The 18,671-nt window shown below is 38.5% G+C and overlaps 2 protein-coding genes across 4 annotated transcripts in view; both read left to right on the top strand.

Moving 5' to 3' along the window:
* LOC122841226 (solute carrier family 22 member 23-like) overlaps nt 1–10,890 on the top strand; it is a 38,055-nt gene extending 27,165 nt beyond the window's left edge. For both annotated transcript variants that reach the window (XM_044134355.1, XM_044134353.1), the window contains 5 exons: nt 931–1,033; nt 1,628–1,863; nt 3,235–3,267; nt 4,335–4,461; nt 5,050–10,890. In XM_044134355.1, coding sequence (XP_043990290.1) covers nt 931–1,033; nt 1,628–1,863; nt 3,235–3,267; nt 4,335–4,461; nt 5,050–6,514 — 1,964 coding nt within the window. In that variant the 3' untranslated portion in view covers nt 6,515–10,890. The remainder of the gene's footprint in view (nt 1–930; nt 1,034–1,627; nt 1,864–3,234; nt 3,268–4,334; nt 4,462–5,049) is intronic.
* A 633-nt stretch (nt 10,891–11,523) lies between these two features.
* LOC122841227 (tubulin beta-2A chain-like) lies at nt 11,524–18,012 on the top strand. 2 transcript variants are annotated; one of them, XM_044134356.1, is made up of 5 exons: nt 11,524–11,718; nt 12,061–12,169; nt 12,438–12,446; nt 13,555–13,665; nt 16,629–18,012. In XM_044134356.1, the coding sequence occupies exons 1-5, from the start codon at nt 11,662–11,664 to the stop codon at nt 17,699–17,701; spliced, it is 1,359 nt and encodes a 452-aa protein (XP_043990291.1). In that variant the 5' UTR covers nt 11,524–11,661; the 3' UTR covers nt 17,702–18,012. The 2 variants fall into 2 exon arrangements, with proteins under 2 accessions (XP_043990291.1, XP_043990292.1); XM_044134357.1 differs by lacking the exon at nt 12,438–12,446.
* Nucleotides 18,013–18,671: the final 659 nt, after the last annotated feature.

The following is an 18,671-nucleotide window of genomic DNA, read 5'->3' as shown; positions in this document are numbered from 1 at the left end:
GCATCACAAAAATAAACATAAATTAAGCCCTCATTACTTACTTAATTGTAAATTAAAAAAACAAAAAGCAAAACCAGAATATTTAAAAAAATGGAGACTGTAAGATTTAGACTTCAAATTCTATGGAAACATTCAAACTTTATACATTAAATGCTTAACATATGAAACGAGTAGTATGTAAAATTTGTTAAGTTCATTTGGCAGCCAAGGAAAAGCTAAGGTAGTTTTGTTTTTGTTGTCGGCTCATCAGTAGCCTGTGGGTGTTGTCTTTTCAATGGCTCATCATGAATGCTGCTCTCGGTGCTGTTGTTTGGAACAAAACCGTAGAGAAATCTCTGATCAAACTTTTGTGGCCTGGCTTATTCGACAGAACAGATGCTTTTTCTAACAGTGACCAGAGCTAAACATCGCTGATACTCAGCCTGTTTAGTAGTCATGTTCAGCACAAGAACTGCTGCATGCTGCAGTCATTGGTCTCTCTGCATACACAGCAATTTGGACGGCAAAAGTTGCAACATTTGTCATAATCTTAAGAAAACAAAACAAGGTAATTTTAGAGAACTATAAGAACATGTATTGTCTTAAAATACACTATGCTATTGCAATGCTATGTCCTGTCCTTCTGCTTATTTAATTTGTGTTTCAGTTGAAACTTTGGTTTTAAAAAGTAATCAAAACAATGTAAATAAAGAGAAAATAAACAAAAATAAAACAATTAAAATAAATAAGCCAAAAATATTGGGTCGCATCAGCATTCTACTAATTTGTTCTTGAAATACACTCACTAAGAATAGTTTGAATTAAATAATTAAATTGCTGTGATTTCAATATTGACCAAAAATAATAATTATTGGGTTTCTTTTTACCAACTACCAAACAGTTGTTTGAATTAGAAAATCTCAAAGCTTTGCCTTGTATGTTTGTTCCCAGAACTACAAAATGCTCTTCAGAAGAAACCCAAAAGGACATGCATCGTGAAAATGGCTGGTACGAGGAACCTGTGGAAGAACATCTTCGTCCTGTGCGTCAACTCGTAAGTGTCAAATTCATGCAGATGCTGGCGATACGTCGATGTCTCTGAGTTCTAATGTATCTATCTGCATGTGAGGATATGAGAACAATGGCAGGCGGAGCTGCTGCTCACATAAATAAATGGGCAGGGATATTGCCAGTCAGCCGCCATTTGGTGCACTCAAAATGCCAATATAAACCTGGAAGTTCAATACGACATTGATCTTCAGCTCTATCTTCTGCTTTGCTGCTTCTCTCTATTTTTATTCCTGATGGGATTTCCCTTCTTCTCATCTCTTCATCTGAGGTCTCATCTGTAGCTTTATCCATACTTCAGTGCGGTGCCCCTTACTCCCTCAGTTAGCATAAATTTTACATGAGTTCTGCCTGTGGGAAACATTAGACAGCCAGAGGAGAGAAGGGGGATGTTTGGTTTTAATGTGTGTGCCTATGAGCTTTGCTCTTTTGTGCCAGTAAGCCAATGTTTACATTTGTTTTATTTCTTCGTTTTTTTCTGTATCATAAGCTGAAAAGAGAGTCAACAGGATGATATTAAATGCATTATTTCCCACTGTGTTCTCCTAAAAGCCTGCTTTTCTGTTTACTTTTTGATCAGGTTAACAGGCTATGGGATCCACCACTGCTTTGCCCGGAGCATGGTGAGTCCAGACAATGAGGAAAAAACCATATTCCGTGACTTCTATGCAGAATATTACACCAAGGCTGGTATAGCAGTGGCATCGTGCATTGCGTTGTGCCCAGCAGTGGGCCTGATGGGCCGGCGTGGTGGACTTCTGATGTTCATGATCATCACCGCTCTGGCATCACTACTGCAGCTGGGCTTGCTGAATTGTGAGTAGTTCATAAAAAAAAAAAAAGAAAATTCCTCAAGTTTTTAGAATAAGAATCCTGTTCCAACTCTTTTTTTTTTTTGGCAACTTGCAAAGGGCTATAAGTGATAGGAAACTCCCTGCACAGCATCCTGAACACCCTGTCATCACAGAGGTGTTAGCATCATGCTGTAGGAATGTTTTTGTTTGTTTGTTTTCTTAAGTTACAGAAAGGATAGTTAATATTGAGGAGAATATGAATGAAGCAAAACAAAGGGCTGTCCTGGAGAGAAGAACCTGTTTGAGATAAACAATGATTTGCTTTCTTTTTAAACTGGATTATTCAGACCTCTGGATTGGAAAAATTAAGAATATTAGTTAACCTTGGAATAAACACAAAAAATCAACTCTGGCTCTGTTTAAACAAAAAAAAAAAAAAAAAGAAAAAACCTGCAAATTAATGAATGAAATGCAGTTTTGTCTTTCATTTTTTCAAATATTATGTTTGTTCAAAAAAAATGTTAAAAATAGAATGAAGTAAAATGCAGACGTTTTTAAATGATCAATGTGATTTTTGTAGTTCACAAATAAATTCTGGCAGACATTAATCTCTTGTAGCTTTCAGTCACGCCGTTATTGTGAGTTAGAATGCTTTGCAGAGCACGTAGCTTAAATAATCATAAGCACATGCTTTTGAAATGTATATAATGTTCTTCCAAAATATTTGTGTCACAAGTGTAGCTAAACTATTTGCAGTTGAATGTGATACCTTACACTGTTTGGTAGTTTTTATATTCTTATTTCCATATTATAATCCTATTTTTTTGCTAGCAGTTGGTGGCAGGTTTTGTTCTGAGCAGCATAACTCTCCAGTGGGATGGTCTAGTGGGGTTGTTGTCTGCTTCTTGTTTTCCTGTGCACTCACTTTGGAGCAACAGCACCCCCCACTGTTTTGTGCTGTATGAGCACTGTAAAAGAATATGGCAGCACAACACAGCTGCCCAAACAATCTGAACCACAAATTGATCATCTCTGGTTCTTATTCCTAAATACTTGAGGCATTCAAAGCTGAACTGAATCGTTAGTAAACGGCTCAGAAATTCATTATGCACAGTTTAGGATTTGCGAGACCTTTATTCTAAGTGTTAAAACACAAAAGAACTGATAATAGTTACTCTTTGCTGTTCTTAGAATAATAACCCAACATAATTGCATGTTTTAGTCAATTTATGTCTAATGTCCTCCAGATGGTCCAAAATGCACAGCACTGTTTATTCAGTAATAAACTGCACCTAATGTTTTTTTGAATATTTTAATTTCTTAATTGAGTGCTTGTGATTATTGTTCCCACTTTCTCACTAATCCATATCCATTCATCTCTTTGTCCTTTCAGTGCTTTGGAAGTACAGCAATCATTTAAATATAGGTAGGTCCAGATGGTTATTCTTTATATTATCACTAATTGCATATGCTAATACAGTTTTGATAAAATGTTGATCACTAAATAACTGCCTCTGCTTTGATTACTTTTTTTAACCTAATTTGTTGATATAATATATTGAACCGATTTGAAACAGCCTTTCACTTAAAACATATTACACGGGTTAATGCATTTTCTTGACAAGGTTTTGAAAATGACTTATGTGGCATTTTCTTAGCTGTTAGTATTGCAGAAAGGAGGTCATAATAAAGATTTGGATGCAATTATGGTTATCTTTCGGCTTATTTGTTTTGGTTTATTTCTGGGAAAGAAGATCACAAATCTTCTAGGAAACCAGAAGATCACAGATTTCCTAGTTATAACACTGCAGTGTGTAGCTAGATTGTTGTGTAGTCAGTTTAATGTTTAACCAAACGATTTCACAGTTTATGTGATTTTTACCACTTTGTGCAACATAAAATGTCATAAAATATTGAATTATGGCCTTCAATTTCAGTCTCTAACTCTTCAGATTCTCTTGTCCTTATGTAATAAAACACATTTATTGGATTTAAGCTGTCCACATTAGAGCCATGTTGAACAACCTGATCCATCTGGTTATATTCCTGTTGTTATCATGGTTGCAGTGGGGAAGTTAAGTAACTGCGGTCTTTGTTTATGTAATAATCTTCTTTTTGCTTAGTTCTTTTTTAATATTCAACTGGTAAAATGTTTGTCCAAATAAAATTTGTCACTGCCACACATTTTACTACACACGATAGTACTTAAAAATGTATAAGAAATAATGTTTTGTATAACTTCAGATCATGTTTTGTATCCCTCTCATAAAAGCTTATACTTTTACTCATTATCCTCTATTTGTGTGCCTCTCATTATGTAAACTGTAACAACTATAATTTGTTTTTTGACAGAATTACACTTCTCACAAATAAAAAAAAAATATATATATGTTTCTAAAAATGTTTTGAAACATTCCACGAAATACTATAATGCATTTACTAATGATATGAGGTGCTGAGTTAAATTGCTTCATGTGTCTGCTGCTTCTTCAGAACAGAAAAAATCTACGCTGAATAGGAATTTCTCTATTGCCTTCTCCATCATCGGTATGTTCTCCTCTCACGCAGTCAGCAACCTAAGCATCTTCTTCTGTGCTGAAATCACTCCCACTGTAATCAGGTAATCTACACCATTGTCAACATCCATCAGGGTTTTGAAGAATGTGTAAAAGTAGAAAGGGTTGTTTTGCTCCCATTTTATGTAATTTCATTTTGTATTTAACTTTTAAGTTTTTTTATTGTTTGTTTATTTCTTTGCATGCTAAACACTTAGCTGACTTGATGTTTACTGTTTCTAAAGTCACAGTTATGCTACTGGCTCTACCTCCTGGTGGATCTTAGAATTACAAGATTGAACTGCTTTCAGAATAATAATCAGTTCTTCAGATCTCTGTTAAGTATGGTCATTTAAAAGGAGCTCCATTGAAAATGCCTCAAGACCACCATCTGGTGCTGTGTTTGAGTAATCCCATAGGAGACAAAGACTATCTAGAGTTGAGAGTCAGGTGCTGCTGTTTGAAAAATATAACAAATCATAAGAATACATACATCAAACAATGTCAGAATTTATTTAACAGCAATGATTTGAGGGCATACCCAGGGTAGGACTTGCTTTTTAGTGCTAGTAGGTGTCAATGTTTGTGTCTTCTTTTAAGATATGTATATGAGCATTCTTTAAATAACATTGTTAATATCTTTCTTTGTGTAGGGGTGGTGGTGTGGGCCTGGTACTGGCCAGTGCTGGCTTTGGCATGCTTACTGCACCAATCATGGACCTCCACAATCAAAAAGGCTACTTCCTTCACCACATCATTTTTGCCTGTTGCACTCTCATTTGCATCATTTGCATTCTTCTTTTGCCTGAGACCCGTGACCAGTCGCTCCCAGAGACCATCGATGATGGTGAGAACTACACTCGTCAGCCACTTCTCCTCCAGAGGAAACTGGGAGAAGAGCATCTCTTGCTCCATCAACTAGAGCCCAACAGGGACTACTCCAGAGTGCAAGGCACACCACTTCATGAGACAGCCAACGTTGCATTGTCAACAATGGCCTCCACTGCCTCTTCGGCAATTGATTTGACTGCTTTGGCTACTGGAGATTTGTCTGTTACCAATAATTTGAAGGAAGGACCAGACCTGCTTGAGCCACAAGACCCTAGCAGTCACTCTTCTCCATTTCCACTATCAGCCTCTGCAATGACCCGAGGTAAAGACACCATCATACAAGCTAATAAAGAATGCCTGCTGTCTTCCAGTCCTTTACACAAAGCCCCAAGTGCCACAGATCCACTTTTAGCAGATGCAGAAGAACTTTTGGCAGTTCAGGAATCTGCAGACCTTCTAAAAGAGAATATCCATCTTGTAGTAAATGACACGGCTCCTTCTCCCAAAAGTAAGGATGGCACTGGGACTGCTGCTTTGCATGGCTCTTCATCTCCCATTACCCCTCAAACATTGCCGGCTTCCTTGTTGATTTGCACAACCCCTGTCATTGAGCCCCGTCCTAGTTCCATTCTAGAGTCTCCGAACCCACTGGAAAATGACATTGATGAGATCATTACAACAACCAAGCCGCCGGTATCTGAGGACGCTCCTGGTATTTTAGAAGACTTCCTTCCAACATCAGACCTGGACCGACCCGCCCAACCTTCACCCTCCATTACCCCACAGTTTGATAATCCCCTTAAGGTAGAAAAAATATTTGAAACTGCATGTACTCCTTATATTGGAAACTCACAGCCACCTCATTTAGATCTGGCTCCCTCCAATGATAAAGATCTCTCTTCTCATTCCTCTACTCCTCCAAGTTTAGTAGCTGTGTCACCAAGACACACGTGTGCTCCACCTACTGACTCAGATCCCACACTCTTTGCTGACTCTTCCTCCGTCAACGCCACAGCAAGAAGTCCAACTGTCCTCCCCGTCACAGACATTGTGAATACCTTACATCTAGAATCATCCACAGACATTGTACAAGATTCTGGTGTTTCTCTAGATTTAAATTCTGTACAGTCAAATTCCAATGTGGATGTAGTCCCTGCTGAGGCAGCTCCCATCCCTCTAATGGGCAGCACTGTGTCCTCCCCCATAGACTCTGGTACCATAGCTCCCATGGACAGGGAGACTTCCAGCACAGAAAACAACACTGTCAACAGCACAGCATCAACATGATTATGTGTTGCAGCCAAAAGAAAATGTGAAGCTTTATGTGTCGCACCAAGAGGCAGGCACCTATATCCATAAAACAGCATGGAGCTTGGAAGGGGGACGGGGTGGAGGGGGGGGGCAATAACTGCCAAGCCGAGACTTCAGGTACTTCATGAAGACTGTTCCAAACTGGATCTGAGTTGACTTGTCATGCACTGGCTGCTTTATGTTCTTCAGTGCTTCTCCAACCTTCCTTGTGTCATCTTGGATTTTGCCAATAACTGAAGACCACACAAGTGAGAGACTGCAGCACTGGCTGGTTTGTAACAATGTAATGTCAACATCTGCTCATCAGGAACATGACTGGAAATCACCAGCGTATAAAGTACTCTTTTCTTTCTTTTTTTTTTTTTAAATAAATCAATTAATTAAACAACAACTTTGGGTGAGAGAAAGAGGGGAAAACCACTGTCATTTTGAATGCCAATGATTACAGAGATGTCATCAGCTCTGATGAAGAAATGAAAAACCAACGATAACAATGGATACCACCAATGCTTTTGCTTAAATAAAATGTTTTTAATTTGCATGTATGAAAAAGGCCTTACATATGGACAAAGAAATTGGAATGTTACAAAGTATTTTTGCTGTTGTAAATGTAAATTATTTAAATTGGACACCTTGTTTTATTTTTTTCACCAAATACAAATACCAAATACTGCCCCAACCAAAATGAACATTGTTGTAGTGCCAAAACATAAATAGCAGTGCAGTGTTTCTCCTGTCTGGGGATATTTATGGGACACGTATAAAAAGAATGTGAAGTTGATCTTGCACCATGTTGAATTTTGGATGACTGGGTTTGTTTATGTGCCAATTTCTCTTGAGTTCTCATCTCTAAGGCTTTTTTACATTTGGGAACCCAACATATTTCTCTTCAGCTTCATAATTTTAGATTTCTAATGAGGTTCTTGACCCTAAAATTATGTCTCAGCACATTTAATCTCAGCATAGAAATTGACAAATATGCCTATCCACTGCTGTCTAAAAATGACCTTGTTTTTAACCATATGCTGCACCATGGAATCGACAGATAACTTTATTCAGCTGAAATAATTCCAGTTGATTTGCTATCAGTAAGGAGACGTTCAAGAGAATTGGGTCTTGAAGGGAAGGGGATTTCAGTGGGACACTGGCTTCTTTCTTGAGGGATCCCTTATGAGATTTACAGAATGCAGATTCATTGGGGTTCATTTCATTTTATCGATTTCTATAGCTTTTTATAGTCATTTTGGGCTTTTTTGCTTGTTTTTGTTTTTTTTGGTTATGGAATATATTTTTCTTTGAGGAAAAAAACCCCTCTCCCCTTCTCTGCCAACACTTGACAACCAGCCTCTTAGATAAAGCAATCAGAAAAAGGCACAGTTAAAAATAGATGGTACTCCCATCTCAATATGCAAATCCAAATGTGGCATTACTTCAGTCTTTGTTTCCAAACTCTTCTCAGACTGCATAATGAATACTACTATATGTGTTTCATTTTATTTGTTAAAGTGAGCAAAAAATAGGTAAACAGCTTTTTTTTTTTTTTTTAGCACATGGTGATTTCTGTGGATAAGGAGCAACTTTTGTTTGAGAGTTGTTTCAGCCAGTGAAAATAATTGTATGCAAATCCTATTTTTTTTTCTAGTTGGTTAATTAACTCTCGAGCTTGATTCAGTTTAGTTTTTTTAATCTCCAAAGTATTATTTTCACAACTCCCCCTGGTGTGCCCTTAATGTACAGAGCTATACATCCTTATTACAGTATTTGTGGCACCTTAATATGGTGGCACTTTATTTTTGTGCAGTGGGAATAAAGCATGAAACCTATTGTGAAAGTGTCAACAAAACTGTTATAAATCTTTGAGGAAAAAAAAAAACAATGAAAAAAATGAGTTGTCCAAAATGTTTGATGCGATCGCCAATCGTTGCTGCATTGATAACCTATAGTGTGTGTGTGTTTTCTAAATCATGTTATGACATTAACATAGTATGTCATTATTTCCTTACATACATATTCACACATACACATGCACAACTTACTCTTAAAAAATGCAATACACTACACAAAATGACATGTTCCGAATTGACATATTGATTTTGACGAAATGAAACGCTCTTTCTCATGGAAGTACTTTTGCTTCCAAAAGTCCACCTCCGGAGTGCAGCCTACTTGACTTAGACACTTGTGTAACAGTTGTAGTACTTTCATACTTCTTGCTTTTGAAGTTGTAATACTTGTGTACAGGAGGATGTGTGACTGTGGATGTGCTACTGTTTACAACAAGCCTCACAATGACCATTAGTAATAATAACAATAATAGTGCCGTACTGTATACCTTGAAAGACAGACAATGTCTTGTGATCTGAAATGTGATAAAACTCTGTAGATCATTTATCCAGGGATGTGTTAAGGTGATCTGTTAAGGTGTTGTCAGGATTCAATCCATCACTAGACCTATAAAATTCTCTGTTATCATGTGAAAGATCTGTGAAGAGCCTAACACTTTGCTAATTGTTGAAAATGCTACATATCTTTGATTGTCTGAATGATCGATCAAACTCTAAATCTTTCTAAGACGTATGTCTGTTATGAGAAAAATAGCTCACTTGCTGATTGATTAGGGGTGATCTTTGATTGTTTCATTATTGGTGTAACTAAGATGTTCATGTGGTTCATTTTAGATGCAAATAGTGTATGCCACATTCAATGCTACTACACTTCAAAGCACAAGTAACTGCAACCATTTAAAATAGACTGGCGTACTTAAGAGTGAAAGGGAATTTGGATTTGGAACACAATGTAGGGACTACCATTCACACTAACTTTTACATTACATTTCCGTGTTTGTGAGTGGGTGGATGCCTCAGTTGGCTGAGTCTTCAATGTGTGTGTTAGTATTCATCTGGGTGTGCAGCCAAATTAAAGTTTGAATACTTGAAATCTAAATGCAAATCTGGAGTAAGACAAAAAAAAAAAAAAACTATAGTAATTTTCAACACAGCACAACACTGGTACTGTCTCCTCTGACATCTGTTACTTCACTTTCTTCCATGCAGCTATTTCAGTGCAAAATGGAGAGATTATGATTTTTTGTTTATTTTATTTCACATTTGCATCCAGTCCAACTTTTTATTATTAGGTTTTTGGTTTACGTGTAACTTCAAGTGAAATGAAGGCAATGCAGAGCAACAACAGCACCAGCGACCAAGGCTATAGGGCTGACATTTATTGTTGGAAAGATCAGATGAAGGATCACAAATCAAAAGAGCGGTAAATTAATTTTGAATCCAGCTGATAAGCCTCCAGGGGGATAAAGTACCCAATGCGCACATTTCAGGTTTTGCTTCTCTCAGTTGAGCGACTCAAAATCTCTTTGTTGGGAGATTGAAATGAATGTAAAAAAACAAAACACACACAAAAAAAGAACCTTGGATTGTACATTTCTAAGTATCACTTGTGTGATTTCATTTTATTTTAACAGACATAATGCACTTGTACATAAGCCATACATGTTGAATTAAACCACTATTTATTGATGAAATCTGAGCATTTGTTTCATGTTTTTTCTTTTCTTTTTTTTTTTTAAGATAAGCAAACTAGGTTGGTTTTGTTCTTTTCACTGAGCTAGAAATATTGCATGACCTATTTTTCTCAACCACTCATCAAAATGGGCAAGACACAAGAACATTCAGCTAAAGCACAAGTGTGTTGATCTTCATAATTGAATGATGTCATGATGCCACGTTCTTGCCAAATCGTTTTCATGCAATGGCATTTAGCCTGCACAATTACTGAAATACAAAAAAAAAAAAAAAAAGAAAAAAAACAAAAAAAAAACTTTTGGAATAGGAGGAGAGATGCTGGTGGTAATAACCCAGTGTTACACCCTTGGCAACATCAGACAGTGTTTTCCAAAATTAGCTTACACAGCTCTGGAATAAGTTGAGACCACTGCACTGAACCCCATTGGAAACCCAACAGTTATTCCACCAAATATTGATTTCTGAACTCCTCCTGAGTTAAAACATTAGTATTGTTTCCAAATGGATATGAACTTGATTCGTTTCCATTATTTGAGGTCTGAAAGCACTGCATCTTTTATTTATTATTTTGACCATTTCTTGTTTTCTGCAAATAAATAAATGTTTGCCTGGAATTTTGGAGATATGTTGCCAGTAGTTCATAGAATAAAAGAACAATGTTCATCTTGCTCAAACTTACACCTATAAAGAGTAAAATCAGAGAAATTGATAATTTTGCAGTGGTGTCTTAATTATTTTCAGAACTGTACATGACACCAGTAGTTGGAATTAATTGCAGTAAAAGCTGGAGGTGACATTCTAAAGAAGCAATGTATTCACATGTAACAACTTCAGCTTTCCTGAACAACATGTCATTTAAGATAAAATCTAATTTCTTTACAAAGAAATTAGATTTTCAAGTAATTGCTTCTTGTACGTTTATGTTCGATTACAAGCCAATTATTCCAGCCAACCCTGAAGCAGCTGTGTAGCTGGAGTTCTGCAGTAAAGAAGAGCTATACACACAGCAAAGCAGTGTGTCTGACTCTGACTCCTCAGCCCCTTTTTAAACTGAAACCTTTTATTTTACAATGTTTACTTTGTCATGTTAATCTTAAATGTCCACCATTTAACATCCTTGGTGGACATCCAATGGAAAATCCTTTGTCTTGGTATTGCTATTTCCTTTTTTAACAAGCTTAACTTTTTTTACCAGCATCACACTGCAACCCATACATTGAAAACAGCTAGATAACGCACCTCCCCGCCCACACCGCCTGACATAGAACTAGCAAACAACTGAGCTTGCACAGAACAGCCTAAATACAGCAAAAAGAAGCAAAATTTTTCCATGCACGGGACAGGGTGGTGTCACGGAGGGATGATGCAGCATCCCCTAGTGCACTGCATCAAGCCGGGGCGCTCCTATTGGCTGAGAGAGATGCTGCGCCGCGCCTAACGTCATCCGAGCAGCAACGTGTCCGTCTATCTCGCCGGATCGACGCACAGTTTAGAAATAAGGGTGATTTTCAGAAAGACGCCAGACAGGACAGTGGACGAAGCCTGAGTCGAGAAAGCTCTCCTCCTCCGCATCCGCAGCTCACCATGAGGGAAATCGTTCACATCCAGGCTGGACAGTGTGGAAATCAGATCGGGGCGAAGGTATTACATTTTTCATTTATTAAGACTTTTTTGAAAATAAGTTCAAGAACGCCACGCGTCTTGCCTTATTAAAATAGACGCATTTGTTTTGTATCCAAGTAATTAAAACAGAATCTCTATTGAATTTTGGAGAGATAAATATTAAAAATTGACAGCTATTAATGACATTTGGACTGGGTGGGGTTCGGTGGCTGCAGCAAAGTACCCCCACCAGCTGAGTGTCAGTCTGCCACCCTGCAGATACGCAGCGCTAAAAGAAGGCCTGACGCACACGCTTTAAAGTCCATTTCGCGGTATGTTTACGCTCCAAATCCCTAACGGAAAAGTACTTGTCTTCATTAGTTTTGGGAGGTGATTAGCGACGAGCACGGCATCGACGCGACCGGCAGTTACCAAGGTGACAGTGACCTGCAGCTGGAGAGGATAAACGTCTACTACAATGAGGCCTCAGGTAGTAGAAGAACATTTGTTGTTTGTGAAATGCTTCTGAATACGTTGCCGCCACATCAATCTTTTTCTCATCATCAATGCATGGCTTTAGGCTGCACAGATCTCATCTGAATGCCACAATACAGTATGTCCACATTGCAAGTTTAACTGCAGGGGAAAATAGGTTGCACCATGGGTGCAGGAAAAAAAAAATAGGACAGTGATCTTGCTAAAACGTCTCTCTGTGTCCCTCCCTCTCCCCCACCCATCCTTTCTTTTTCTCTCTGCAGGGAAAACAGGTACCTGCAGTGTCTGCATAGCTGACCTCAACACTCTGGCATCTCTTGTGGCATGTTGAACTTCATCCCAATCACATTCTATCTGCTGCTTGTTCTCTGCACACGTCTGTCTGTTTAGCAGAACAACATTAGCGCTTGGGATTTCATTAGTCAGCATGTCTTTTCCAGGTGTTTTAAGATCAGACTGTGGTCTCATCTGCTACAGCTGAAAGAGGCTTGAGCAACTCTGCTTTTGCATTTTCTATTAGTGTGACATTATTGATCCTTTTGTTCCAGTGTAGCCTGCTGTCGGTAGCCTCACCGACTACTGCATTTGAACATCTGCATAACATAATTCTCATGGCTTTTTGATTAGTCAAACAACATTAGAACTTGAGTATTGAGCATAAAAAGAAGAAAAAAATGCATAGGGCATTGCTGTTTTTTTTCTGAGTGGACTCTGCAGAAATTCAGTTGGCAAGCAGTGCAGCATGCTGCAGTATTTTGCTCTCTAGAACGGCCCCAGACAAGGAGGGGGCTGGACAAATAAAGCACCTCAAAGATAGTCCTGATATGCTTGTGGCTTTAGCAAATGACACCTCAGCAGTTTAAAAAAAATAATGGAATGTGTACTGTTTTGTGAAAAGGTATTTGCACCCTTAATGATTGCTTGTGTGTTTGCTGTGGTGTCACACCCAAAACTCCCCTTTCACTGTAAAAGGTATACATGGAGAGCATGTGCTCTGTTCTTCTGCCCTGCTAGATAAAAGGTTTCAGTTTAAAAGGGGGCTGAGGTTCCCTGCTAGATCAGACAAGATCACAACATTGATCTTGTCTGCAATGTTGTGTTGCTGGTTGCAGCAGAACTGCAACACAATGGTTATTACATTTCTTTACATAACTTCTAAATAAGATTATTGTTCTTGCTCAGACTTCTTTGTCTGGTATGAAACTTAACTGATTTGAAATAACAGTGTGACAAAAAACAAAACAAACAAAGAAAAAAAAAACAAGACAAAACATCTTTAAGGGCGGTAAATCACCCTATTATTTTAAACTGTGCCAACATGCAGCATCTTACTAAAGCCTTTTTTTTCTCTTTCTTCTCTCTCCTCCCACGTGTTCAAAGGTAGCAAATTTGTGCCACGTGCCATCTTGGTGGACCTGGAACCTGGAACCATGGATTCTGTTCGCTCCGGTCCATTTGGACAGCTCTTCAGACCTGACAACTTTGTCTTTGGTGAGTGGACGTTGAATTCAAATGCCACGGCTTAATCTGGGCAAACTGGACATAGAACACATGTCAGAAACTGTTTCCTTATTCTGTGAAATCTGTGCTGAGTTTCATGAGAGAACACTCAACAAGTGTGTTATTGTCACCGTACCATAAGCACAATGTATCTGCAGCCTCTCTCTGTGGTGCGGAAAATATTGGTCATTGTCAGAGTCAGACACCTCTTCTGGTGACTTGGCAGGACACAGGATGCTCTGTTACAAATGAGGCTACAGGAGCTGAAACAATGCATCATAGATGGGCTTTTCATTTCCCCGTCCTTGGAGCTAGACATTAATTAACAGTCAACAGTCAAAGGATGGTCGGAGAACTGCTTATATACTAGTACTTTATTAGTCACAATATCAATACATTGCTGGGATTGGTGTGTTTAGGGGAGAGTTAAATCACTTAAATCAGGAAGATGATCAGAATGATACCCAAAATGATCAGAATGATACCTTCTGACTCACTGGCCACTTTATTAGACACACTTTTTTGCAAGCAGTAGATTCAATGGATATCAAGTGTAGATTCTAGAAATTGTAAAATTTTCCTTCAATTTAACATTTTAGAAGTGTCTCTAGATTTGTCGGCATCCCAGCCATGATTTGCTCCACTACATTTCCATGAGGTGGTCCACCTTAGGGTTGGTGAGCATGTGCGAAATGTAGACTCAGTTTCATGTTCTTTGCTGATAGGAGTAGAAGTTGGTGCGTCCTCAGCTGCTGTAGCCCATCTGCTTCAAGATTTGACAAATATATTCAGAGATGATATTTCCTATGCCTTAGCTGAACTTCATCTAGGCGTCTTCACCAAGTCTAGATGCCTAAATGCTTTGAGTTGCTGCTATGGGATTAGCTTCTTTACTATTCCTATTGACATGCAATTGAACATGTGTACCTAATGAAGAGGACACGTCAGGGGGAAAAAAAGCAAACTATGAAGCATAACATGTCATTCTCTTTGATAAATGTGTCAAAGAAACAAAACACAAAAATGTGTTTTTTGAAGTAACCATAAACCAAAAACAAACAGCTTTTTCAGTATAATCACCTTTCACAGGTTTCAAACTTCCATCCATCAAATGTGGGGGGAAGGTGCTATCTCCAGCCCTCTTTGGGTTGGGGGCAGAGCACACCCTGGTCAGGTCACCCATCCATCAAACACAGAGACACACAGAAAAAACAATACACACTTCTGAGGCCGATTGAGAGAGACCAATTATCCAAGCAGTCATGTTTTTGAAACCGGAATAGCTGGAAAAAACCCACACATGTTCAAGTGGAGAACATAGAAACTCTTTGTAGAAAAGTCTAGATTCAAGCCTCGAACCTTCTTGTTGCAAGGCAGTATTGCTTCCACAGCTGCCACAGTTTAAATCAATTAAATAAAATCAAAGCAAAATGTGACAGTCTAAATATTATATGCTTTTATAAACAGTTTTTTTTTTATGTATCTTATTTTTAAAGATTATAATTTGGTGTTTGCAACTTTAGATTGCAAAAATCAGATGCTTAATGATTATTATGTCACTTGAATGTGAAGCCCTGAAAAATCCATCACCAGGTGCTCTATAAGTAAGCCGTTGTAGATTTTGTGGTATGTTCATGATCTTTATCTTATTTTGAGGCATAAAAAAGTGGTACTACCAAGTGAAACTAACACAGCTGCAGTTCTGCTGCAACCAGTAGCACAACATTGCAGGAAAGAGTCTATGAATAAGATGCATGAGAACAGAGCCAAAACACCTTGTGCGTACATTTTACAGTGAAATCATAACTTCATTTGCCTTTCTATAGAGAAAAAAATGTGTTTATCTATTTACACTGTGGATTCTAGAACTTAGACACAGAATTAAATGCAAACTGCAAATGTCAACTTTAGAATCCAAAGCTGATTGAAAGTTGTTTCTTTTTGTATTGGTAACTGGATCATCCAGAGAAAGACATTTTTATTCAGTCAGATTGACTCTACAGCTTTTGTGAACAGCGATGTTCAGACCTTGCCACAGATTCTCAGTTGGATTTAAGATCTGGGTTTTGACTGGGCCAATCTAACAAACCATTTCATTGTAGCATTGGTTGTATGTGGTATTGTTCTACTGGGAAGTGAAACACAGGTATTATCCTGCCTCAAACAGGTTTTTCCACTGAACTACATTATATTTAGCTCCATAAATCCTACTGTCTACTTTAAACATTTCCCCTGTTCCCACAGAAAAAACATGTCCCCATATCATGGGGGCCTCCACCCTGTTTCACTGATGCAAGAGAGTGTTGGAGTGGTATGCAGTGTTGGCTTACTGCCACATATAGCATTTTGTATGTAGGTCTAAATGATTATTTTTCTTTTTCGCATCTGATTATAACCAGAATGTTATTTTCTGACTTTACTCTTTAAAGTGTAATTTATGAACTCTGTCGGATTCCTCAGTCTTGATGAAGCTGTTTATTTACTAAGGTTCTATAACAAAAATGCCTATAGCCTTTGCGGATCACAGGCAGACTCTATCTACTAATTAGGTTGCTTCTGAAGCAATTGATTGCACTGAATTTTACATAGTGATGCCAAGTTAAAGGGGGACGTTTATTTCTACAAATACTGAAAACCATTTATACATTTTGTGTAATTGTAATGTGTAAGTATTGAAATGTAGCAAAGTTTAACGGGTAGTGTTTTCCCACAATTCATAAAAAAGTTTCATCAGCACATTTTTTCCACAAATAAAATTCAGATAAAATAATAAACCTTGCTTTTAAAAGAGAGTTTGGGTGTATGGGCATTTACCAAAGTTCTATTATTAAAAGAACGAATAAATCAAGAGCCTGCAAACTATTTGAGTGCAACAGTGTGGAGATTTGTTCAAAATAGTTTATTGTTAAATTTAGTTTCAACAAGAACTCTCTTTAACCTTTTCTATCATGCAGGTCAAAGTGGAGCTGGAAATAACTGGGCCAAAGGTCACTACACGGAGGGAGCCGAGCTGGTGGACTCGGTTCTGGATGTGGTGAGAAAGGAGTCTGAAAACTGTGACTGCCTTCAGGGCTTTCAGCTTACGCACTCCTTGGGTGGAGGCACAGGTTCAGGTATGGGCACGCTGCTCATCAGCAAAATCCGTGAGGAGTACCCTGACCGGATCATGAACACCTTCAGTGTCATGCCTTCCCCTAAAGTGTCTGACACTGTGGTGGAACCTTACAACGCCACCCTTTCTGTCCACCAGCTCGTGGAAAACACAGACGAAACGTTCAGCATTGACAACGAGGCCCTGTATGACATTTGCTTCCGCACCTTGAAGCTGACCACACCAACCTATGGAGACCTAAACCACCTGGTGTCAGCCACCATGAGTGGGGTGACCACCTGCCTCCGCTTCCCTGGCCAACTCAATGCCGACCTCCGCAAGCTGGCAGTCAACATGGTGCCCTTTCCTCGCTTGCATTTCTTCATGCCAGGCTTTGCACCCCTCACGAGCCGTGGCAGCCAGCAGTACCGTGCCCTTTCAGTGCCAGAGCTCACTCAGCAAATGTTTGATGCCAAGAATATGATGGCAGCGTGCGACCCTCGCCACGGGCGCTACCTTACTGTGGCAGCCATATTTCGCGGTCGGATGTCTATGAAGGAAGTGGATGAGCAGATGCTGAACGTCCAGAACAAGAACAGCAGCTACTTTGTGGAATGGATTCCCAACAATGTCAAGACAGCCGTTTGCGACATCCCCCCTCGTGGCCTCAAGATGTCTGCCACTTTTATCGGGAACAGCACGGCCATCCAAGAGCTCTTCAGGAGAATCTCGGAGCAGTTCACTGCCATGTTCCGTCGCAAGGCCTTCCTTCACTGGTACACTGGAGAGGGAATGGATGAGATGGAGTTCACTGAGGCTGAGAGCAACATGAACGACTTGGTGTCAGAGTATCAGCAGTACCAGGATGCCACTGCTGATGAAATGGGCGAATATGAGGAAGACGAAATAGAAGATGAGGAAGATGTGAGGCACTGATTAGAAAGGGCATTGAACTTGTTCTAGAACACATGTAGTATGCTTGAGATACAGATGTTTAATTTAATATTGCAGAGTGCAGATTAAAACTAAATGCTTATTCTAAATAATGCTGCTGAAAAACATTGCTATTGCCAAAGCTAATTAGTGGAGTTAGGACCTGACAAAACTAAGGGATGATGTATTTTGTTTCCATAACAATGCTTTGCCAATGTATGAACAAGCACAGACATTTGCTTTACAGTTTTGTAACAAACACTTCATCCAGCATCTCTGGTCTACAGTGTACAATAAATGATTCAAAAATAAACTTCATGTCATGTTTACTTTTTCTTTATGAATAAAATGTGTGTGCAAAGGTTTGAACACATAAATTGAAGCACATTTTAAAAGTATTTTTTCCCATATTTTGTTACTGTTGTTATAGCTGAGAACTGGCAGCATAAGCCCTGAATTAAGAATTTTAAGAAAGAAACTGGATTTGGCAAGTTTATCTAGAGTGTTTTGCTGGTTTCACACATTGTTTTGAGAAATGCATTTACTGTTTCGCAAATGACGAAAATGATTCAAGGAATGCACCAAAGCTACTGAGAAAAACTGTAACTAGGTTACATTATTTAGATAAATAATGGAAACAAGTCAAACAGATGGAGGCATTATAATGATTTGTGTTATCCTTACAAACTTGTTTTCCTGTCATCCATGTGAATATTCCCTTGACAAATGCCACCTACTTAAGTATACCAACACACAATAGCAGAAAGTAAGATAAAAAATAACAAGAAGTTGGCATAAAATTTGTACTTCTGCTTTTTGTCTATACAAAATACAAATAATACTTGCCAAAACCAGGGCCATCCTTTGATTTCTTGAGAAATGATGAATCTTTTATTTTTCTGTCACACCTATACACACCTTTTAGGTTGTGTACAAACTTGTCATCTCTAGATAATTTGTAAACCTTTCTGAG

Source organism: Gambusia affinis, linkage group LG12 (assembly GCF_019740435.1).
Source record: "Gambusia affinis linkage group LG12, SWU_Gaff_1.0, whole genome shotgun sequence".
NCBI classification, from domain to species: Eukaryota; Metazoa; Chordata; class Actinopteri; order Cyprinodontiformes; family Poeciliidae; genus Gambusia; species Gambusia affinis.
This window is presented reverse-complemented; position numbering and strand designations above follow the sequence as displayed.